This window comes from Microcebus murinus, chromosome 5 (genome assembly GCF_040939455.1).
Source record: "Microcebus murinus isolate Inina chromosome 5, M.murinus_Inina_mat1.0, whole genome shotgun sequence".
Taxonomy (NCBI): domain Eukaryota; kingdom Metazoa; phylum Chordata; class Mammalia; order Primates; family Cheirogaleidae; genus Microcebus; species Microcebus murinus.
The window spans coordinates 101,721,252-101,744,674 of NC_134108.1; the positions used below are offsets into that span (position 1 = coordinate 101,721,252).

The 23,423-nt window shown below is 51.9% G+C and overlaps 2 protein-coding genes across 3 annotated transcripts; one reads left to right on the forward strand and one right to left on the reverse strand.

Annotated features, from left to right (window-relative positions):
• The first annotated feature begins 1,851 nt into the window (after positions 1 to 1,851).
• PEX6 (peroxisomal biogenesis factor 6) lies at positions 1,852 to 14,746 on the forward strand. Of its 2 annotated transcripts, XM_012773158.3 has the most exons (18): positions 1,852 to 2,823; positions 4,687 to 4,850; positions 5,318 to 5,401; positions 8,815 to 8,917; positions 9,002 to 9,135; positions 10,401 to 10,512; positions 10,867 to 11,075; positions 11,524 to 11,719; positions 11,914 to 11,990; positions 12,135 to 12,267; positions 12,348 to 12,553; positions 12,689 to 12,750; positions 12,937 to 13,045; positions 13,362 to 13,478; positions 13,604 to 13,681; positions 13,830 to 13,969; positions 14,288 to 14,464; positions 14,548 to 14,746. In XM_012773158.3, exons 1-17 carry the CDS (start codon positions 1,942 to 1,944, stop codon positions 14,422 to 14,424), a joined length of 2,943 nt encoding a protein of 980 aa, XP_012628612.2. In that variant the 5' UTR covers positions 1,852 to 1,941; the 3' UTR covers positions 14,425 to 14,464; positions 14,548 to 14,746. The 2 variants fall into 2 exon arrangements, with proteins under 2 accessions (XP_012628612.2, XP_012628611.2); XM_012773157.3 differs by having other exon boundaries at positions 14,288 to 14,746.
• A 125-nt stretch (positions 14,747 to 14,871) lies between these two features.
• On the reverse strand, positions 14,872 to 17,858 carry GNMT (glycine N-methyltransferase). Its single transcript, XM_012773164.2, has 6 exons — positions 17,616 to 17,858; positions 16,321 to 16,448; positions 15,818 to 15,934; positions 15,484 to 15,626; positions 15,282 to 15,403; positions 14,872 to 15,195 (listed from the first exon to the last, which is right to left on the reverse strand). Exons 1-6 carry the CDS (start codon positions 17,819 to 17,821, stop codon positions 15,024 to 15,026), a joined length of 888 nt encoding a protein of 295 aa, XP_012628618.1. The 5' UTR covers positions 17,822 to 17,858; the 3' UTR covers positions 14,872 to 15,023.
• Positions 17,859 to 23,423: the final 5,565 nt, after the last annotated feature.

Below are 23,423 nucleotides of genomic sequence, written 5' to 3' on the forward strand. Positions count from 1 at the left end.
GGTCACAGGTGATTTTTGCCAGGGAAGTTTCAGAGGAGTAGAAAAAAGTTTTTAGTGTGTTGAAGAGTAAAAGGTAAGGAAGTGAAGACAGCAAATGTAAGGATCCTGGCTGTCTTACAGAAGTAGTATTTGGCTTTCAGTGACTAATGACGATTTCAAGGTAACACAAAGTGCACTGCATGTCAACCATTACTCAGTGGGGGAAAAGCCTGGGAGGAAAGGACATTTATTTGTGGATGGGTATTTGTGTCTGTATGAGTGCTGATCCAGGTAGGATACCAGATGTATTTACCTATCCCCAAGACCTCAAGGAGCACCATAGTCCTGAGGCCTAGAGCTTTGCCTGCTACTGTGTAAAGCAGGCATATCCTCTTTGGGCCTATACCATCATCTAGCCAGTCTTTGGTCCCTCTGAGAGGCAGTGGACAGAGCCACGTATAGTAGTAGCACCACCAAATGGGAACTTTCATTCATATGAACCCAGTAGCTTGTATATTCTTTCATGCTGTTCTGAAGATGTGGGAGTGGACAGTTTCAGATTTAGGACTGGAGATACCTCCAGGAACTATAATCAGACAGTAAAAATATATTTTTTTTCTTGTCTCTCTGGGGATAGAAATACAACAGAGCCAGGTGTCCTGTTGTACTCCTGTAATCTTGGCTACTCAGGAGGATGAGATGGGAGGATCATCTGAGCCCAGGAGTTCAAGTCCAGCCTGGGCAAAATATCGAGACCCTGCCTCTTAAAAAAAAAAAAGAAAAGAAAAAGAAATACCTTATAACATGTAAATCATTCAACTAGTAGATATTTCGCTTTCAAAATTTCAGGAATGTATAATGTACAAAATAGGAAACTGCCTCAAGACGCTCAGCTGTCAAGGAAAGGAGAAAGGTGGGTGTTAGCTGGAAGAGAATGCAAGGTCCAGAAAGAGGAGATTGCTACCATCCAATCCATTGATTGTAAGTGAAAATAGTTGTTAATAATTGGAAATGTGGCCTATCACTGTCTCAGTGTCTTGTACAGAACAGTGGGGGTGGAGACAAGGGTAGAATCAAATTATTAATAACACCACAGGTGAGAATGAGGCTGTTGGCTTGTTGCTTATGACATAGGCCTTGAACCCCTCCCTACTGCCTGCTCTGCGTGTGCCCCCCTCCAGGATAGAAACAGTGGATGAGTCTCCACTTTGCAAGGATTGATGTGTGTGTGTGTGTGTGTGTGTAGGGGGGTGTATGAAAGAGAGAAACTGCTTTGTCTTCAACTCAAGATTGATGGGAGCAGAACGAACAGGACAAGAAGCGCTGGAACGTGGGTTTTATGTACGATGTACTGGAACAGGTGTGGCAGCACCAAGCACTCCCTGTATATGAATCACGTGTAGTAATTCAGGCAACAGCTACTACCTACCCATAAGCAAGTGTGAGACAGTTTTCTAATCCTACCACTCCCTACCGCAGTCTTCCCTGCAACCCTCAAAACTCAGCGCCCACAGTTCTAAAGGGGAAACGTCAGAATTCCACGGAGGAGTGGACTCTTTCCTAAACATTCCACTCCCAGCTCCCAGCGCTGGGCCCAGTTGTCTGGGGCATGCTGACGGTTCATTGATCAGTCAACAAACTGTTAATTACATGATACCGGGCAACAGAGTTGACAGGCTCCGCTAGAAGGCAAAGGCAAATGCCTATAAACAGAGATTCAAAGAGCGCATGCGTAAAGGCCACGCAACCGCAGTGATTGTGGTTACTGCCATCGAGGCACAATCCAGATCAATCTAAGGCGCAGCGCATCCTCTCAGAGCATGCGCACTGCACCCGACGCTCTTCCATTCTTCTCATGTCTCTCGTGGCGGAAGCGGAAACGGCTCTCGCGCCGCCGAGTCGTCTCTCTTGCTGGCTCCGGAAGCCACACTCCTTCACCTTTCTCGTTGATCTCCTATCACTATGGTGCTGGCCGTCTTGCGTCTCCTAGAGCCCTTTCCGACCGAGACACCCCCATTGGCAGTGTTGCTGCCGCCTGGGGGCCCGTGGCCGGCGGCGGGGCTAGGCATGGTGCTGGCCCTGCGGCCTGCGGGGGAGAGCCCGGCAGGGCCAGCGCTGCTAGTGGCGGCCCTGGAAAGGCCGGGCGCAGGGACCGAAGAGCAAGGTCCCGGGCCCCCGGAGCTGCTGGTTAGCCGCGCTCTGCTGCGGCTCCTGGCACTTGGTTCCGGGTCGTGGGTGCGGGCGCGGCCCGTGCGGCGGCCCCCGGCGCTGGGTTGGGCGCTGCTTGGCACCTCGCCGGGGCCCGGGCTCGGACCACGAGTCGGGCAGCTGCTGGTGAGGCGCGGAGAAACCCTGCCAGTGCCTGGACCGCGGGTCCTTGAGACGCGGCCGGCGTTGCAAGGGCTGCTGGGCCCGGGGACTCGGCTGGCTGTTACTGAGCTCCGCGGGCGACCCGGACAGTGCTCCGAGACTGGGGACCGCAGCCGGCCCCCAGCCCCACCCATGGTGTCCTCCTTTGCGGTTTCTGGCAAAGTCCGGCGACTACAAGGAGTTCTGGGAGGGACTGGAGATTCACTGGGAGTGAGCCGGAGTTGTCTCCGTGGCCTCGGCCTTTTCCAGGGAGAATGGGTGTGGGTGGCCCGGGGCGGAGAGCCATCTGACACTTCCCAGCCGCACTTGGTCACAGTGCAGGTCCTAGAACCTCGCTGGGACCTCTCTCAAAGGCTAGGACCTGGCTCTGGGCAGCTGGGAGAGCCCCTCGCTGACGGACTGGCGCTTGTGCCTTCCACTCTGGCTTTTAATCTCGGCTGCGACCCCCTGGAAGTGGGAGAGCTCAGAATTCAGGTAGGAGACAGGACTGAGGTCAGAAGTGCTTCCTCTTCCTTATGCCCTCTTCTCTGTCTTACCTGAATTGGAAGACGAGAGCTGTAGAATTTAGATCCCTTACTCCATACGATCTTTGACTTTTCACTTAATGTCTCTTAGCCTTATTCATTCTCTATAATCAAAATGTCATAAGCCTACATAGTGTAGTGTGGTGCATGAGCTTTCATCTGTTCAGGTGAAAGGTGAGATTCACAGTCAGATCACCAGATCAAGGGGTGCGGAACCTGCGGCCCCAAAGCCACAGGTTCCTCACCCTCAATACCCATCCTTTCCCTCAATGCCCATCTGAAAATGACACCTTCCTCACAAAGCCTTTCATAGTCTCACCACCACAAATTTAACATGACTTCTTCCTCTTACAGCATTTTGTACCTTTCTTAGAGCATTTATTTGGTCTGGTTATGATTATGTGATCTGTCTAATCCTCAATTATATATTGTAAATTGAAGGAAAGGGCTCTTTATCATCTGTGCAGCCTGGTGTTTAATTTTAATATTTTATTAAATACATCCAAGAGAAGTTTTTGTTTTCTGCCTTTACTTCAAGAAGACAGTTGTGTTTGGGGGACAAATACAGTATAGTGTTTAATTAAGCACTCAGATATATGGTGTAGGTTGGTGCTGTCCAATACGTAATCCACTAGCCACTTTAAATAAAGTAAAAAATTCAGTTGTTTGGTTGCTTAAGCCAAATATTTTTTGTTTTTATTGTTTTGGCTCAACCTCCCATGTAGCTAGGACTACAGGTACACACTACTACACCTGGCTAATTTTTTTTAAAAAATGTTTATAGAGATGGGGTCTTGCTATATTGCCCAGGGTGGTCTCAGAATTCCTGGCTTCAAGTGATCCTCCTAAAGTGCTGGGATTACAGGTGTGAGCCACGGTGCCCAGCCACTTTAGTCACATTTTAAGTGACTACAAGTGTCACTTAAGGAATTGCATCAGTAGCCACATGTAGATATAGAATATTTCCATCATTGTAGGAGGTACTATTGGGCAGTGCTGGAGTAGCCAGTTAGTACTATGGGATGTCTGGAACCCTTTCAACTTTAAGGCCGGGCAAGGTGGCTCACGCCTGTAATCCTAGCACTCTGGGAGGCCGAGGCGGGTGGATTGCTCGAGGTCAGGAGTTCAAAACCAGCCTGAGCAAGAGTGAGACCCCCGTCTCTACTATAAATAGAAAGAAATTAATTGGCCAACTAATATATATAGAAAAAAATAGCCGGGCATGGTGGCGCATGCCTGTATTCCCAGCTACTCGGGAGGCTGAGGCAGGATTGCTTGAGCCCAGGAGTTTGAGGTTTCTGTGAGCCAGGCTGATGCCATGGCACTCACTCTAGCCTGGGCAACAAAGCAAGACTCTGTCTCAAAAAAAAAAAAAAAAACTTCAGTGAGATCATCATGTCTTTTTCCCCACAACCTGATTTCAGAGTGTCTCCACTAATGTCCACTTAACATTAATCTCAGGGGATGCCTGGTGTCATTCAAAGGACTTGTGGGAATGAATGTCTTTACCATTTCACTGACTCTGGGCCAAGTTAAAGGTATCATAGAATGATTATCTTTACTGGGGAACTTTTTGGAGCCAGAGTCGAAGGGAGGTGACATCTCTTCCTGCTGCTCATTAGAGAAGTTTGTTTTCTAGAGAAGATAGGAAAAAAAGTAAGTATTCAGCTTTGCTACCTCAGGCACTGCCTCCCCCAAGCTTTATGATTATGGGAGGGTAGAGGATGAAAGTAGTTATAATGGCTGCTAAGAGACAGGGAAGAGCCTGCCTCCTTAGGAGAAGGTTATAAAGTGGTGGTTATTTCTCTAATAGAGGTACTTGGAAGGCTCCATTGCCCCCGAAGACAAAGGAAGCTGCTCATTGCTGCCTGGACCTCCGTTTGCCAGAGAGTTACACATTGAAATTGTGTCCTCTCCCCACTACAGCACTAATGGAAATTATGACCATGTTCTTTACCGGCACTTTCAGACACCCAGGTTAGCTACCTACCCCTTTAAAGATAATAGCATCTCACCCTCATCACTCTCCTGTCCCATGCCTTAGATCCCGGTACCCCAGAGTTTCTGGTTAAAAGAAGCCTCATTTTAGGCAAATTGTAGCTAGACCTCTCAGTGTGTCAGGCAGACCACAGAAGATAAATCTAAATGCTGTGGTGAATTTGGACACTCCAAACAGAAACCTGTTTGATTAAAAAGGCCTCCAAAAGAACCAGGATCTCACTCTGCCTCTCACTGGTCTCTGATCCCCCTTGCTAGTCTTTCTACCATTTCTCCCAGCTCATCCTAGGTCTGACTTGTTCCTTGGAGAATTGCTTGGGATCTCTGGTGGGCAGTAGACTCCTAAGAAGTAGTCTGCGTGTTGGAGGTGGGCAGGGGGGAGATGTCAGGCACATGCGCGTGACTTTTCCCATTGTGAGCTGACCAGGGACACTGCTGTGTTGCAGGGTAGTCCAGGAAGGGGACGTTCTGTGTGTGCCAACAGTTGGACAAGTAGAGATCCTGGAAGGAAGTCCAGAGAAACTGCCCAGGTATGCAGCTGCCTTCTGTCCTACAGCTGGGATTGGTAAACCTGGGTGTAGGAATTCTACAATCCCCTCCTACCATGTTGTATGTAATAATTTTGTGCTCAAGAATATTTTGTTGTTTGCATGTACATTTTTCTGGAGAGAAGGTCCATCCCTTCTTCAGGTTCCCAAGCAGGTGTGTAACTGAAGAAAGATTAAGAAGCACTGCCTGCTGGCCTTGGGAGGTGTATATCCTCCAACTGATTGGTGCTCCTGAGTAAAGTAAAGCAGTAAGAATAGTTTAGTGGCCTAGACCAAGATGGAATTCCTTCCTTTCCATTCTCAGCCACTGTACTGTTTGAGCCAGGGCTCGTAGCAACCATATCTCAATGTAAAGATACATAGGCTCATTTCTGCTCTAACTCATGAAGTATGCACGAGCTGCTTCTCAACCCTCTCTCTGAAATCAGGAGGGAGGGATTGTTGCTGTCCTTGAGAGGCCTACTCTTTCTCCTATCCTTAACAGAGAATGGGGAATACAGCATAACTGAGCCAAGAACCCAAAACAAGAAGTCCAGCTTTTCTTCTCCTCCTGTTGACCCTGACCAGAGAGGTTCCATGTAAGATGGTGAGACAAAGAATTAAGAGCCTGCTTTGGCCTTATGTAAATGGAGAAGGGTCTGTCCTGTACCCCAGGCAGTCCCTCTATTCTGGACTGATTTCCCATAGTGGTTTACTAGAAAGGGAGCACAACTGATAGAAGCACTAACCCAACTTTAAGAGCCCTCATGTTCAAGGTCTCTGGCCACACCTGGGTCAAGTGCCAGCCTGGGTCCTCTACCAGGAGAGAGGTGCCTTGTCTGGAGTGCCTGATTTATCCTTGGTCAATATGCAGAGCTTGGTTCTGGCCAGCGTTCAGTCCTCCCACTGTCAGGGCTGTGGTGCCTAGATCAAGGCCCGGGTAGTGCCCTTTCTCACCCCATTTAGGCTCTATGGCACAATCTTTAAGGTTTCCCAGATTAAGTCCACAACTGGGGTCTAGTGGAAAATGGCCAGGCTGGCACTTGCAAGTCATTTCCCACCTCCATCCCCCATCCCAAATTGGCAAATGCCTATGAGCAAGCCTTCTGTAGGAATACTACAGAATGCCCACCGTTTGTACTTTCAAAGGAAAACAAGTACTGAGACCTCCTGAGACAGACTAACAAGCCAGTTATATTCCTGAACCTCTGCTGTCCCAACCCTGTAGAAACCTGCCTTCCTCCTGGGTGCTGAGTATGTAGTTCTCCCTGAGCAAGTCCCTAGGAAAGCAGAGTTGGGTGGGTGGGCAGGTGGGTCCAAGGACAGATAGAGATGAATGCTTTAGGTGCCCTGGGAAGCCCTGCAGAGGTTCCTGTGATCCCTGGAAAGGAGTTGAACTGTTGGTGGTGTAGCCTCTTCAGCCTCTCCCCCTCTGTACTTCCCCAGACCAGGCTGCATAGGAGCCAGCTCCACTGTCGCCCATCTGGCTCTCTGGAACACAACCCAGTGTTGCTCAGCAATGTCCAGATAGCTTCCAGAGCTCTGGCCCTTTAATCAGTGAGGTGGTCTAACCACCCTCCACCAAAGAAGGTGGCCTCTTCTTAACCCCCATCCCCTGCCCCACAGTGCTGCTCCTCATCTGATTCCTATGCAGTGCTTGCCATATGCACTGACTCAAGATACCCAGCTCGATTGAGGGTCTACATTATAGATCCACATGTTGCTTATATATAACCAATCACAAGATACAGTTTTTCTTATGCTCTAGTTTTTACCACAATCACTGCCAACTGTAATACTTACAAGAGTTTCATAACACTATCCTGGTATGTTTCTCCCCACCTTGAGGCCCTCCCATCTCTCTTTGCTGCCAGAGGGAGCAGCTTTGTGACTACAGGACAGTGTAAGCAAAGGACTTTTTACTCTGATTGGACCTTAAAGAGGCCTAGGTGATAGTCTGGCTCTGTCATTGCTTGCTGCCTGAGAATTAAAAAGGGGAGTAGTTCATCATTTCTTTATCTGAAAAATTGGGTTAGCAGCTGCTACCTGCTACCAAACCTCTTCCCTGTTAGTAGGTTGAATAACCCTAACTCACTATGACGCTAGCCAATGACTGCATAGCTCTGGTTATGCATTGGAATTGCTGGGGAAGATTTTGAAAAACAGATGCCTAAGCCACACCCCAGACCTATTGGAGCAGAATCAGGATGAGGCTGGAGCCTGTGAAGTCTTTTTTGCCCCCTACAAAGGAAGAAGAAATGTTAATTTTAAAAATTGAGAGATAATTCACATTACATAAAATTCACACTTTTAAAGTATACAATTCAGTGGTTTTATTATATTCATAAGGTTGTGCAACCAATATCACTGTTTAATTCCAGAAAATTTTTATCACCCCAAAAAGAAATTCTGTACCCATTAGTAGTCATTCCCTATTCCCTCCCTCTCCCACCCCCTGGCAACCACTAATCTACTGAATGGAATCATACAATATGTGAGAAATTTTATTTTATTTTTTATTTTAGAGATGGGTTCTTGCTATGTTGCTCAGGCTGGTCTTCAAATCCTTGGCTCAAGTGATCCTCACCCCTCAGGCTCCCAAAGTGCTAGGATTACAGACGTGAGCCACCGAATCCAGCCAATTTTTAAAGTTTTACAGATAATTCTAATATGCAGCCACAATAGAGAATCATTAGGTATACATTTGAGGGAGAGACTGTATTCTGAAGCCAGTGGAAATGATCAGATGATTCGTCACTTAGTGCAGCAGTGGCTTCTCCCATTGGAGCCAGTGGATAGGCCACAGGCCTGGAGAAACACCTCAAAAATCTCTCTGATGGTTGTCATGGGCGATATGGAGACACAGGCCTAGCTCCTGCCCTCAAAATGTGTACGATCCAGTCAGGCAGATAGGAAAGACCACCTGCATTCCTTTTCCCCTGCCTTCTTAGCCCCCACCATGCCTCAGGGCACTCATTTGTGCTGTTCTTTTTTTTTTTTTTTTTTTGAGACAGAGTCTCGCTCTGTTGCCTGGGCTAGAGTGCCATGGTGTCAGCCTAGCTCACAGCAACCTCAAACTCCTGGGCTCAAGTGATCCTCCTGCCTCAGCCTCCTGAGTAGCTGGGACTACAGACATGCGCCACCATGCCTGGCCAATTTTTGTATATATTTTTAGTTGGCCAATTAATTTCTTTCTATTTTTAGTAGAGGCGGGTCTCACTCTTGCTCAGGCTGGTTTTGAACTCCTGACCTTGAACGATCTGCCCGCCTTGGCCTCCCAGAGTGCTAGGATTACAGGTGTAAGCCATCGCCGGCCTGTGCTGTTCTTGAATTTGTCCTCTATGATTGGGAAAGCCACCTGTCCTTGGGGGGGGGGTGGACTCTGGATCTGGGGTTGATTGGCCTCTTTCCTACAGGTGGCGGGAGATGTTTTTTAAAGTGAAGAAAACAGTTGGGGAAGCTCCAGGTGGGCCAACTAGCGCCTACTTGGCCGACACCACCCATACCTCCTTGTACATGGTGAGGTCCCAGAGGCGGGAGTAGAGCTGGTGAAGGGGATAGAAATAATTTTTAGAAACTGAAGCTTTCTCCTGCCTTTCACAGGTAGGTTCTACCCTGAACCCTGTTCCAAGGCTCCCTTCAGGAGAATCCACTGTCTGGAACAGTTTGTCTCCTCCGGGCTTGGAGGCCTTGGTCACCGAGCTCTGTGCTGTCCTGAAGCCCCGCCTCCAGCCAGGGTGAGTGAGGCCACAGCCCTGGGGGTGTAAGAAAAGCCTGCTCAGAACATCCCTGGCGAGGCAGCGCCAGGTGAGTAGTTCATAATGCTCTGGGCAGGGTGGGATTGGAAGGACCTTCCTCAAACCAGTATGTTCAATCAGGCCACCCGCCCACTCCTCTCTGTAAGTAAACTCCCAGGCTACTTTCATGAGATAACCTCCATCTTCCAAGGTCGGCCATGGAGGAAGAATCCCTACCAGGGGCAGCTGTCTCTGACACTGCCCTTCCCCTCAGGGAGCCCGCTGGTCATCCTGGGCTGTACCACCCTGGCCCTGCAGGACACAGCTCCCCATATCAGTGGCCCCAGTGTAGATACAGACCCCACCCCCCAATGCCTCTCAGTACCATCCAGGCCAGACGTAGCAGTCAAGGCTTTATTTACTTATTTATTTTTTTGAGACAGAGTCTCACCTTGTTGCCCAGGCTAGAGTGAGTTGCCATGGCGTCAGCCTAGCTCACAGCAACCTCAAACTCCTGGGCTCAAGTGATCCTGCTGCCTCAGCCTCCCGAGTAGCTAGGACTACAGGCATGCGCCACCATGCCCGGCTAATATTTTCTCTATATACATTAGTTTGCCAATTAATTTCTTTCTATTTATAGTAGAGACGGGGTCTCACTCTTGCTCAGGCTGGTTTCGAACTCCTGACCTCGAGCAATCTGCCCACCTCGGCCTCCCAGAGTGCTAGGATTACAGGCGTGAGCTACCACACCCGGCCTACAGTCAAGGCTTTATTGAGGGCACAGTGACGACACAAGGGAATTAGTCTCTAGCCGCTGGACATGCTCCTTGCCCCTGCCAGAGCATCAATGGTGGTGTGGGAGATGTGGCCTCTCCATGTGGAGACAGCCCTGAGCTTGGCAGAGGAGGGCAGGCAGTGGGGGGCTCAAAGAGAAAGAAAGGGGGTGTTTGCTTTTTAGACCCCAGGGTCCCTGTGTTACTGGGCAGTCTGAAGCTGTGGTCCCCAAGCCCCAGGCTGTGGACTGGTACTGGTCTGTGGCCTGTTAGGACTGGGCCGCACGGCAGGAGGTGAAACGTGGGTCGAGTGAATGAAGCTTCGTCTGTATTTACGGCCGCTCCTATCACTCACCATCCCCATGCCCCGCCCGCCAGTCCATGGAAAAATGGCTTTCTATGAAACCAGTCCCTGGTGCCAAAAACGTTGGTGACTGCTGCTGTAAAGTTTGGTCAGAATGAAGGAGATAAGTATCTGTTCTCTGGTTGCAGGGGTACCTTACTGACAGGAACTAGCAGCGTTCTTCTACGGGGCCCCCCAGGCAGTGGGAAGACCACAGTAGTTGCTGCTGCCTGTGGTCGCCTTGGGCTCCACTTAGTGAAGGTGAGGGTCTCTGGAGAGTAGAACCCCACCCACTTCCCCTCCCCAGCTCAGATCCTCCCTCTCCCCTCCATCTACTGCTAGGCCCTAACACTTTGGCCTGGTGGGTCAGACTCATCCCCATGATGCTCAGTTACTGGGAGGTGCTTTCAAGAGGAGGCGCTTTGAAGAGTTTGGTGGACAGTCCAGGGAATGGGGTAGGGTAGACAAGAGGTGGGACTTGGCCAGTGTACCTTATTCCGCTATCCCTGCCCTCCAAATAAGAAGATGGCTGCATCTTGTTCTGACCCTTCCTCCCCCTGTTCTGCCACCATCCTGCCTGCCCCTTCTCACAGGCCCCTTGGGACCCCTCCCCAGGTGCCCTGCTCCAGCCTCTGTGCAGACAGCAGCGCAGCTGTGGAGACAAAGCTGCAGGCCGCCTTCTCCCGGGCCCGCCGCTGCCGGCCTGCGGTCCTGTTGCTGACGGCCGTGGACCTTCTGGGTCGGGACCGCGATGGGCTGGGTGAGGATGCCCGTGTGGTGGCCACGCTGCGCCACCTCCTCCTCAGCGAGGACCCCCTGAGCAGGTATTTATATTTATATATACAGGGCTGGGCCTGTTAAAGGGGCAAGGCTCAGCCCTCTACCTCTCTTCAGCCTTGCAGTCCTGTCTTCCCCACCCCCCTCAATGGCTTCTCAGACACCCACCACCCAGCCGGCTGCCTTCTAGACGGCCCTGAGCTCAGGGTCTGAGGGGGATCCTGAGGGAGGAGGATGTGGTCTAGTATTTCCTGGAGAACACTGAGTTAAAAAAAAAAAAAGGCACACCCTCTGCCCTCGATGAGCTCCCCACGTGACGGGGAAACACAGGACCCCTCTCAAGGTATTCCCAGGGACCCCCACGCAGGAACTGGGGTGGATGCTCATCTCCCTATCCCATCCCAGCACGCTCCCCTCCCCTGCCCTCTGCACCTCCCTCCGGACAAGGCAGTGCTCAGGAGCCGCTGTCCTCGGTGCCCACCCCTCTGTCTGCAGCTGCCCTCCCCTGATGGTTGTGGCCACCACAAGCCGGGCCCAGGACCTGCCTGCTGACATGCAGACAGCATTTCCGCACGAGCTGGAGGTGCCTGTGCTGTCAGAGGAGCAGCGGCTCAGCGTCCTGCGGGCCCTCACTGCCCACCTTCCCCTGGGCCAAGAGGTGAACCTGGCACAGCTGGCGAGGCGGTGTTCAGTGAGTATGAGGGTCCCAGGCCTCCCTGGGACATCACAGGGCCTTTGTCACAGGAATTCAGTCCTGATGCCCTGCAAGTGAGGGTAGAAACCCCCAAGACATCAACACTGGGCTTCTGCTCCAGTTGGGGGACCAGTCCCCCAAGGGTTCCTGCCTGCCGTGCCCTGCCCATGTGTCCTTTCCTGATTCCCTAGGGCTTCGTGGTAGGGGATCTCTGTGCCCTTCTGACGCACAGCAGCCGGGCAGCCTGCACCAGGATCAAGAACTCAGGGTAAGGGAGTTGAATGCAGGAGGGAAAGGCAGCAAGAGGACAGTATGTGGGTGGCTGGCCAATGAGGAAGGGACAATGGGACCGTGGTGGGGAGGACACCTCACGTGAGGTCCTCCAGAGGCCTCCCTGTGTTTCTCTTTGCAGTTTGGCGGGCAGCTTGAGTGAGGAGGATGAGGGGGAGCTGTGTGCTGCTGGCTTCCCCCTCCTGGCCGAGGACTTCGGGCAAGCGCTAGAGCAACTGCAGACAGCTCACTCCCAAGCCATCGGAGCCCCCAAGGTGTCCACTCCAAGTCCTTGGAGGTGGGATAGGAGCTCCCTCCCCCAGTGTATGCCAACCTCACACTGGCCATCTCCTAGATCCCCTCGGTGTCCTGGCATGATGTGGGCGGGCTGCAGGAGGTGAAGAAGGAGATTTTGGAGACCATTCAGCTCCCTCTGGAGCACCCTGAGCTGCTGAGCCTGGGCTTGAGACGCTCGGGCCTTTTGCTCCACGGGCCTCCTGGCACTGGCAAGACCCTCCTGGCCAAGGCAGTAGCTACTGAGTGCAGCCTTACCTTCCTCAGGTGGTCTGGGGGCCCTGGAAGGGATGGTGGGTGGATCAGGGGCGACAGTAGGCCGGGGAGCTGGAGGGGCTGCCCAAGAGGCCGACTGTGTGTGTGTATCTGATGGATTTCACCTTCCCATGTTCTCCCACTCAGCGTGAAGGGGCCAGAGCTCATCAACATGTACGTGGGCCAAAGTGAGGAGAATGTGCGGGAAGGTGAGTGAGCAACCCAATGGTCCCTATGCCCCACCCCCAGGCTGCTCAGTCATTGCTATTCATCCTTTCCACAAATCAGGTTCCTGTCCAGCCGGATCTAGTACTAAAGTGCCAGTGCTAAACTGTCAGACCCCCATTTCCCTCTCCCCTGACTTCAAATGCTCCTGTAGACCTCTCTCTCTTCAGTGTTTGCCAGGGCCCGGGCTGCAGCGCCATGCATTATCTTCTTTGATGAACTGGACTCCTTGGCCCCAAGCCGGGGGCGAAGTGGAGACTCTGGAGGAGTGATGGACAGGTGGGGGTCTGAGTGGGAGTGGAGTCTGGGGTCCAGATTAGAAGGGATGTGACACAGGTCACAGCAGTCTTCAGACTAGAGTCCAAAGATGGAAGTTCCTGCCCTTCCAGTTCTGAGAGAGTACAATGAAAGCCAAAAGGGACCAGGAAGTTGGGCAGGGAACATTGAGGAGAATGGGGACCTATATGGAGAGGTGCACAGGGCACAGCCGAGCAGAGGGCCCTGCTGAGACAGCTCACATGGAGAGGCACCACAGGCAGGTGCAAAGGTTGAGGGTGGACCAAGGACTCTCTCGCCTTCACTTCCTCTTCTACAGGGTGGTGTCTCAGCTCCTGGCCGAGCTGGATGGGCTTCACAGCACTCAGGATGTCTTTGTGATTGGAGCCACCAACAGACCAGACCTCCTGGACCCTGCCCTCCTGCGACCTGGCAGGTGGGCCCCCCTGTACCTCTCACCTCTCCCAGGCCCATTTGGGCTTGTATCTCCATCCCCATCCTGTGTCTCCTTTCCCCTCCTGGCTGGGCTCCCTGACATTTATCCCTGCCGTCTCCCTAAAGATTTGACAAGCTGGTGTTTGTGGGGGCGAGCGAGGACCGGGCCTCCCAGCTACGTGTTCTGAGCGCCATCACACGCAAGTATGCTGTGGCAGAGGAAGACTCCCACAGAGCTAGGGCTTCGGGAGGGTTAGGGGACACGTGCAGCATGCAGAACAAGCTGGTCAGCGATGGCTGTCGAGGGAGGCAGTGATGCCAGCTCTGTTTCTTTCCCGTACCCCTACAACAGATTCAAGCTAGAGCCCTCTGTGAGCCTGGTGAACGTGCTAGATTGCTGCCCTGCCCAGCTGACAGGCGCAGACCTCTACTCTCTCTGCTCTGATGCCATGACAGCTGCCCTCAAACGCAGGGTTCATGATCTGGAGGAAGGTGAGCCACTTGCCAGCCTCAGAGGTCATCTGAAAAGCTAGTAGGGAGCTGCGTGTGCCTGTAGTCCCAGCTACTCAGGAGCCGAAGGAGGATTGCTAGAGCCCAGGAGCTTAGGCCAGCCTGGGCAACATAGCAAGACCCTGAAAAACTAGTGGGAGACAAGCCTGGTTCTAGATTTCAGAGGAAGGACTATTGACAGCTGGGGGATTCTGAGCAGGAAGATGCCTTCCCAGGGCTCTCCCTGCCTAGGCATGGACCACAGCCTCTGTTCCCAGTTGGAATGGGACCCTGGCCTTACCTCCGCCTTGTCACTTCCAGGGCTGGAGCCTGGGAGCTCGGCACTGCTGCTCACCATGGAGGACCTGCTGCACGCTGCCGCCCGGCTGCAGCCCTCTGTCAGTGAGCAGGAGCTGCTCCGGTACAAGCGCATCCAGTGCAAGTTTGCTGCCTGCTAGGAGCCCCTGTGGTCAGGGACCCTGCCCACAATGCCTAAAGGTACCTAGCTAGCCCCACATGGGAGGGAAAGGCTCTTCCTCAGGCTGCAGCCCACCCACCTGAAGGCTACCTCCTCCCTCCAGGAGATCCCCTGGATGCAGTGGCACTGGGATCCCAGTGAGAGCTCAAGAGGCATCTCATGCCTTCTTGCCCCTCCTTCCAGGCCAGCTCTGAGACAAAGGCCCATCTGGCCAGGAGGAGGGCTGCAGCCTGGGCTTCTGGGGATTGGGCTCTGAGAGGGCCAGTTCTGTGGCTAAAAATAAAGTGTTTGCCTCCCCCTGCCGGCAGCGTAGTGTGAAAGAGTGGAGTGGGGAGGAGCAGGGCTGTGGGAGGAGTAAGCCTTCAGGGAGGGCAGAGGTAGGCACTGTGACAGCCTGATCCTTCCGACACAAACACAAGGCCAGAACTGACACAGGCACAGCTGTATTGTTTACCCTTTGTTCACCTGAACCCACATCCCTGTGCCCCAGCTGTGGTCTGCTCTAGAAGCCGCTGGTTCCCATCTCCCAGACGGAGCTGGAAGTTCCTGGGCAGAGGGTGGTAGGAGCTGAGGCCACGCTCAGTCTGTCCTCTTGAGCACGTGGATGAAGTAGCAGGGAATGGAGGCTTGGCCTGGCTCATAAGGCTTGAAGTCACCCAGGATGCTGTGCTGGCACTTGCCCCCGAAGGCTGCTTGGAGCAACTCTGTGAAGGATGCCAGGCGGTGTGGGTAGTAGGAGAGCCGGAACTTACTGCAACAGAGCCCCGGGCCAACCATGAGGATGGGTGGCCCCAGCTTCCACCACCGCCACCCCACCCCTGCCTAGCCAAGTGATACCTCAAGCCAGGAGAACCATCCTGGCCGGCCCTGGGCACCTGCACTGTGTAGTCCAGGGTCACCATGTGGGCTTTATTGTTCACTGTCAGCACTGAGGTTGTGATGTCCTTGGTCAAGTCGCTCTGTAAGTGTGATGCAGGCTGCATTAGCCTCTGTAACCCACCAGGGGACCCTGGACCCTCCCTCCCCCGGTGGGCCCCACCTTGTAGTAGATGTTCTTCCCTGGGGGTGCACAGCCTGAGCTGAGGATGTGGTCATAGTTGCGGTGATCAATGACCAGCAGGCCCCCTGAGCGCACCATGCTTGCAATGTTCTTCAGCGCCAGCTGGTGCTCACTCTGGTCCCCTGAGCTCCAGGCAGGGACAGAAAGGCTATGTCTGCTCAGGGCCCCCAGCACCAGTCTTCCTCCCACTCTCCCCTCCCCAGGGTGCCAGAGCCAAAGCAGAGTCTGCTTTGGCAGGAGAGCAGGTGCCCGGGGTCTGTGGCAAGGGGTGTAGCTCAAGGCATGGGCCATGCCCAAGGCCATCCTCTCTCACCTTTGCAGTCTGGCAAGTGGGCAAAACTGTTTCCAAGGCAGATGACAGCATCAAAGCCACCCCCTGCTGGCTGGGGCACATCTTTGTTGAGAGTCATCCAGTTGGCTTCTTCAATGACTGGGGGCCAGGAAGGGGAAGAGGAATCAGGGTGGCACCATGGTACCCATAGCACCCACCTCCACCAAGTCCTGCCTCAGTTTCTTCCTCAGGACACACAGGGACTCCCCACCCAGTGAGGGGGAAGAGGGGTCAAGGGAGGAGGGAGCCATGGTTAGGAAGGAGGGCTCTGTGCCTGTGGGTTTTTATTTGGGGAGGAACAGGACACCATAAACACTAGGTGCTCTTCATACCTAGTGCCAGAGCCTCACTTTTCAGGGAAATGACAGTAGTTTTGCTGTCCTGAGGAAAACAAAACACCTCCATCCCCACCCCACACCTAAAGGAGCCCTGGGTAGTGAACAGTGCTCCCGGCTGGGCTGGGCGGCTGGACTGGACCTGCATACCCCACTTGTCGAAGCCAGGCTCGTGCCGCCGGTTCCAGCGCTCTTTAAGTGCATACTTCAGCATCTTGTCACTGGCATCCACACTTGTCACACTGAAGCCTTCTTCCACCAGCATGATGGAGTCCACCCTGGGTGGGGCCAGGGATGAGAGGCAGAAAGGGACAGGGAGGGGGGCCTGTGTGGGACCCTTCGGTCTCAACTCTCCGGAGTCCGTTCCTCTGCCTCCTCTCCCCACACCCTCTCCACTGACCTCAGATAACCTCACAAATCTGTTTCCTATCACCACGTGGCAACTTTTTTTAAAGCACCTTTTCAGGCCGGGCGAGGAGGCTCACGCCTGTAATCCTAGCACTCTGGGAGGCCGAGGCGGGCGGATTGCTCAAGGTCAGGAGTTCAAAACCACCCTGAGCAAGAGCGAGACCCCGTCTATACTATAAATAGAAATTAATTGGCCCACTAATATATATAGAAAAAATTAGCCAGGCATGGTGGCGCATGCCTGTAGTCCCAGCTACTCGGGAGGCTGAGGCAGGAGGATTGCTTGAGCCCAGGAGTTTGAGGTTGCTGTGAGCTAGGCTGACGCCATGGCACTCACACTAGCCTGGGCAACAAAGCGAGACTCTGTCTCAAAAAAAAAAAAAGCACCTTTTCAGAGCCAGGCCCTCTACAAATGTGCATTAATCCTCATGGCAACCCTGCAAGGTAAATGGTATTATTCCCATTTAAGAGACAGGTAAACTGAGGCTCCTGGAAGTTAGGTAACTTGTGGACAGGAGGCAGTATCGTATGGTGGTTTAGAGACACTAGCCAACCTGGGTCTGTATCTCCTCTCCACCAGACTGGAGACTTTTATTTCTCTGAGGCCTAATTTTCCCAATTCTATATAGGAAATACCACCCCCTCATGGGGTTTTGTGAAGGTTTGAAAACTGATGTAGCAGGGTTGGCATGTGCAAATGTTGACTGTTAAGGCTCCCCAAGGCCATCACAGGAGGAACCCTACTGGAGCCAGGATCCAAGGAGCCTGTCCCTGGCCTGGAAGCCCCATGACCCCTCACTTCTCTGCCCACAGCCTCTCTCTCACCCTCAGTCTCCTGGGCCCCTTGCCCCCGCTGCCTCGCCGGTGCACTCGCAGTGCCCATTCTGCCCGGGCAGCCACCGGTTCCTGGCCCTGGCGTCCCACCGTCCCCAGGCCCGCGAAGGCTGCCCCGACGTGCCCGGCCGCGGGTCTGTGGTGGGGCGGCCGGGCTGAGCCAGACCGGGGCCCCCTGCCCTTGAGCCCCCACGCGTGCTCACCCGGTGCCGCAGGCCACGTCGAGCACCCGCTGGCAGCCGTGCTGGCGCAGCAGCCCGAGCAGCCACGTCTTGTACTCGGCGGTGCGGCTGCGGGTGTCCCCGATGTAGAGCTGCCACACGCGCGCCGCCTCCCCGTCCGCGTACTGGTCCGGGATCCCTTCGGCTGCCACCCCCAGGGAGCGGGTCCGGTACACGCTGTCCACCATCCTGAGGCCCGCCTGGCTCCGTAGCCCCCGGCTCCGCGCTTATAGTGCGAGCGCTGCCCGCCGCCCGGGGCCCACCTGGCCAATGGCAGGTGAGCGCGGGGACACGCCCCTGCTAGGCTCGGCCGAGCGCCTCCGGCTGTGTTGGCATGGGGAGGGCCCTGCCTGGCAATCCTGGCCTGGGGGCTCAGCCCTCCGAACAATCCCAGGGCGGGAGAGGACCCTCCCAGCCCTCTGCCCTCTCACTCCGGACCGACCCGGGAGGGGCCAGGACACAGGGGAGCGGTGAGATTGCACACTCCATCCCCACCCCCAGTTGGAAAGAAAGGCAAGAAAACTTCAAAATCCACAGAGCTGAGCTCCCAGGCGGGCGGGGCTGGATCTGTGGCCCGCGCCCGTAGTCCCAGCTACTCAGGAGGCTGAGGCAGGAGGATGGCTTGAGCCCAGGAGTTAGAGGTTGCTGTGAGCTAGGCTGATGCCAGGGCGCTCTAGCCCCAGCAACAGAGTGAGACTCTGTCTCAAAAAATAAATAAATAAAATAAAATATTTGAAAAGTTATGTGGCTTAGGGCGGCTTACTATCTTTTCCCCCAATTATTTTTACTTTCTTTTCCGTTTGCCTTACCTGGGAGAGGAAAGCTGAAGAAGGTAGAAGGGTCACTCCTTTAACCCTCTCTGAAAGTGCCTGAGGTAAACCTTGGATTTTTTTTTAGGGCTCAGAAAGCTGTTGGGAAATGTCACCTTTATTTTTTATTTTTGAGTCAGAGTCTCACTCTGTTGCCTGGGATAGAGTGAGTGCTGTGGCATCAACCTAGCTCACAGCAACCTCAAACTCCTGGGCTCAAGCAATCCTTCTGCCTCAGCCTCCCGAGTAGCTGGGACTACAGGCATGCACCACCATGCCCGGCTAATTTTTTCTGTATATTTTTAGTTGGCCAAAAATTTCTTTCTATTTATAGTAGAGACAGGGTCTCGCTCTTGCTCAGGGTGATTTTGAACTCCTGACCTTGAGTGTTCCTCCTGTCTCTGCCTCCCAGAGTGCTAGGATTATAGGCGTGAGCTGCCACACCTGGCTGCCTTTATAATGATCAACAGGCTGTGAGATGTACTTGACTCTTTGGGGCTCAATATATAAGGACAAGTATTCTTGTGATTTTGGTATTTGTGGCCTTTTTCCTTTCTTCTCCCAATATTCATATAAATAATAGTGAAATCTGGGAGAAGGGCATTGATTTGTAAATTTAGACATATGTGCCCACACTTTCATTTGGAAATGGCCACTCAAAGAAGAATGGATTTAGGTGCTCTTTGATGAAAACCAGCTTCATAAAAAGTATTAGTATTCAGAGCAGTGGTCCCCAACCTTTTTGGCACCAGGGACCAGTTTCATGGAAGACAATTTTTCCATGGACAGGCTGGGGGTGGGGGGAATGATTCAAGTGCCTGACATTTATTGTGCACTTTATTTTTATTATTATTACATTGTGATATATAATAAAATAATTATATAACTCACCATAATACAGAATCAGTGGGATTCCTGAGCTTGTTTTCTTGCAACTAGACAGTCCCATTTGGGGGTGATGGGAGACAGTGACACCCGAATTATGTGGCTTATGTCCAGTCTACTCTGTAATCTAATTTTGGTTGTGTCACTGCAGAAAACCCTGCTTCAATGAAGATAGGATGTTGGAAATGGAAGCAGGCTTTTCAGTGCTTTCGTGGCAATCTCAGGATATTCTGCCTTGACTTTATTCCAGATTGCATGGAGATTTGTCACAAACATACTTTTAAGGCCATCGTCATTTTCGATCTCAAGCAGTTGATCTTCTTCTAAGCACAAAGTCGATTCACCTGGCTTATTCACAAATGGGTCATAAATCCATTCCTTCCCAATTTGGGGGTCTTTTGTGGTTGGGAAGTAATGCTCAAACTCTTTTGAAAGTTGAGATAGGTGATCATGCACCAGTTGGGAGAAAAAAGACCCTGACTCAGTCTCTTTCAAAATCTCTGCTGTTTGAAACATGTCAAAAATCCCAATGTCCACTCATCGCCCCATAATTCCAGTTTAGCTTTGAATGCAACCACTTTATCTACTGACTTGAACATAGCTGTCATTCTCCCCTGAAGTGACAGATTGAGTTCATTAAGCATATGGAATATGTTATACAAGCAAGCAAGGATTTTTTGAGACAGAGTCTCACTCTGCTGCCCAGGGTAGAGTGCTGTGCCATCAGCCTAGCTCACAGCAACCTCAAACTCCTGGGCTCAAGTCATCCTTCTGCCTCAGTCTCTCGAGTAGCTGAGCTGGGACTACAGGCATGTGCCACCATGCCCAGCTAACTTTTTCTATATATATTTTTTAGTTGTCCAGCCAATTTCTTTACATATATATCTATATTTTTAGTAGAGACTGGGTCTCGTTCTTGCTCAGGCTGATCTTGAACTTCTGAGCTCAAACGAGCCTTCTGCCTTGGCCTCCCAGAGTGCTAGGATTACAGGCGTAAGCCACCACACCTAAACAAGTTTTAGGCCACAACTAAACAAGTTTTGTGACCCATTCTGTGTCACTGAAATGTGCTGCCAGTGGTTACTGTTTTTCTAAAAGAAATCTCTAGAGTAGCTCTCACAACTCAAAAACTCTGGCCAGTTTTTTTTTTTTTTTTTTTTTTTTTGAGACAGAGTCTCGCTTTGTTGCCCAGGCTAGAGTGAGTGCCGTGGCGTCAGCCTCGCTCACAGCAACCTCACACTCCTGGGCTCAAGCCATCCTCCTGCCTCAGCCTCCCGAGTAGCTGGGACTACAGGCATGCGCCACCATGCCCGGCTAATTTTTTGTATATATATTAGTTGGCCAATTAATTTGTTTCTATTTATAGTAGAGACGGGGTCTCGCTCTTGCTCAGGCTGGTTTCGAACTCCTGACCTTGAGCAATCCGCCCGCCTCAACCTCCCAGAGTGTTAGGATTACAGGCGTGAGCCACCACACCCGGCCTCTGGCCAGTTTTTGAGAAAGCCATCTCAGGCCTGGCGAGGTGGCTCATGCCTATAATCCTAGCACTCTGGGAGGCTGAGGTAGGCGGATTGCTCGAGGTCAGGAGTTCAAAACCAATCTGAGCAAGAGCGAGACCCCGTCTCTACTATAAATAGAAAGAAATGAATTGGCCAACTAATATATATAGAAAAAATCAGCCAGGCATGGTGGCGCATGCCTGTAGTCCCAGCTACTCAGGAGGCTGAGGCCGGAGGATCAATTGAGCCCAGGAGTTTGAGGTTGCTGTGAGCTAGGCTGACGCCACAGCACTCACACTAGCCTGGGCAACAAAGCGAGACTCTGTCTCAAAAAAGGAAAGGAGAGGAGAGGAGAGGGGAGGGGAGGGGAGGGGAGGGGAGGGAAGGAAAAAGGAAAGAAAGCCATCTCACTTCTCTGTATAAGAGAAGACGTGTGTGCTCTACATCCATCTTACAAAGCTGCACTAAGGTACATGAGTTAAGGGAATGTACTTTAATGTGGTTGATCATTTTAATCACATTCTGCAAGACATTATTTGGTTCAGGGAGCATTTTTTGCCTAGCCAGCATTCCTCTATGGATGACACAGTGCACAGACTCATGTTCAGAAGTGACTTCCTTGACCCGAGTAGTGGAACCAGAAAGCCATCCAGTCCTGGCAGCCATCTGTGCACATACTAACACAAAATGACCGATTTAGTTTTCCTGATATGTAATCATTCAAAGACTTGAACAGTTCTGCAGTTGTGGTGTTGGTTGGCAACAAAAGTGCACATAACATATCCTCATGAACTTCCTCCTGAAAAATATATTGCACAAAAACAAGCATTGCTGCCTTTTTGTCTACATCGGCAGACTCGTCAACCTGGATTGTGTACCACAGTAACTCATTAATTCTAACAATTGTGCCTCGATATCCTCTGCTATTTTGTCAGTTCTTCTAGTTATGGTGCTAGCCAAAAGAGGAACATGTTCCACCTTCTGAACTGCAGCCTCTCCTAAAAGTTCACAGCAAATGGCCTTAGCAGCAGGCAGGATCAACTCTTCACCAATAGAACAGGGCTTCTTAGCTTCAGCAATGTGGTTAGCCACTAAGCATGATGCTTTCTGTGCAGACACAGTTGATGAAGTGGTGGCCTTCAATAATGGCTTCTGTTCTTCGTGTTCACATTTCTTTTTTTTTTTTTTTGAGACAGAGTCTCACTTTGTTGCCCAGGCTAGAGTGCCGTGGTGTCAGCCTAGCTCACAGCAACCTCAAACTCCTGGGCTCAAGCGGGCCTCCTGCCTCAGCCTCCCAAGTAGCTGGGAGGCATGCACCACCATGCCCAGCTAATTTTTTCTATATATTTTTAATTGGCCAATTAATTTATATTTATAGTAGAGATGGGGGTTTTGCTCTTGCTCAGGCTGGTTTTGAACTCCTGACCTTGAACAGTCTGCCTGCCTTGGGCTCCCAGAGAGCTAGGATTACAGGCATGAGCCACCACGCCCGGCCGTGTTCACTTTTTTCTTTTGAAAAACTCCAAAGGTTTGTCTTTTAATGCAGGGTCTCCATGTGGTGAGGCAGTTTTGAAGGTTTCATGACTTTGTTGGATAGTTGGTCGCCACATGTTATACAAAGCGGGCTTGGAGAATGTGAATCACCTGTTGCACTGAACCTGTAATTTAGTAAGACTCTTGGTACTTTCTTTAAATGCAGCTTTCATTTTGTCAGCAGTCTTAGAGTCTTCTGCTCTTTCATCATAGGGTCTTTCCTCCTTTTCGAAGAAGCTCTCCATTTGATTTTTACTCATTTTTGCTAGGGTTGGCTTGTGGCCTTACCAAAACTGTGACTGGGACAATTGAGAAAGAGGCGTGGATGTAACTGGTAAATAAAATAATGGGCGGGCCATGCTCGGACTAATATAAGTGTTGGATTCTGACTTAAAGCCTGCCACCAGATGCAGCCTAATTGTCACTTGCCACTCACTGATAGGGTTTTTTTTTGTTTTTGTTTTTGAGACAGAGTCTCGCTTGTTGACCAGGCTAGAGTGAGTGCCGTGGCGTCAGCCTCGCTCACAGCAACCTCAAACTCCTGGGCTCCAGCGATCCTCCTGCCTCAGCCTCCTGAGTAGCTGGGACTACAGGCATGCGCCACCATGCCCGGCTAATTTTCTATATATATATTAGTTGGCCAATTAATTTCTTTCTATTTGTAGTAGAGACGGGGTCTTGCTCTTGCTCAGGCTGGTTTCGAACTCCTGACCTCTGTAAGGCTGGTGGCGGCCCCCTCCCTTCCCTGGATCAAAAAGAAAAGACTCATGAGACCAGACCCGCCAAGGACAAAACTGGCCAGGCCCCACTGAGAGGATCCACACCCAGATGTCCACCTAGATAAGAATGTTTTGGCTCCTGGATTCCACAAATACCTCCAGCCCCTCCTAAAATCCCCAGCTCTTCCCGCCAAAAATCCCTAGCCAGGCCCAAAGGATATAAAAGGCCTCAGCCCCTTCAAACTGCGGCAACTTCCAGGCCCCCCGCTCTTGGTGCCCCAGAACCTCGTCCACGAGTGTATAATAAAGCCATGTGGTTTGGTCCCCCACTCTTTCTCTTTCTGT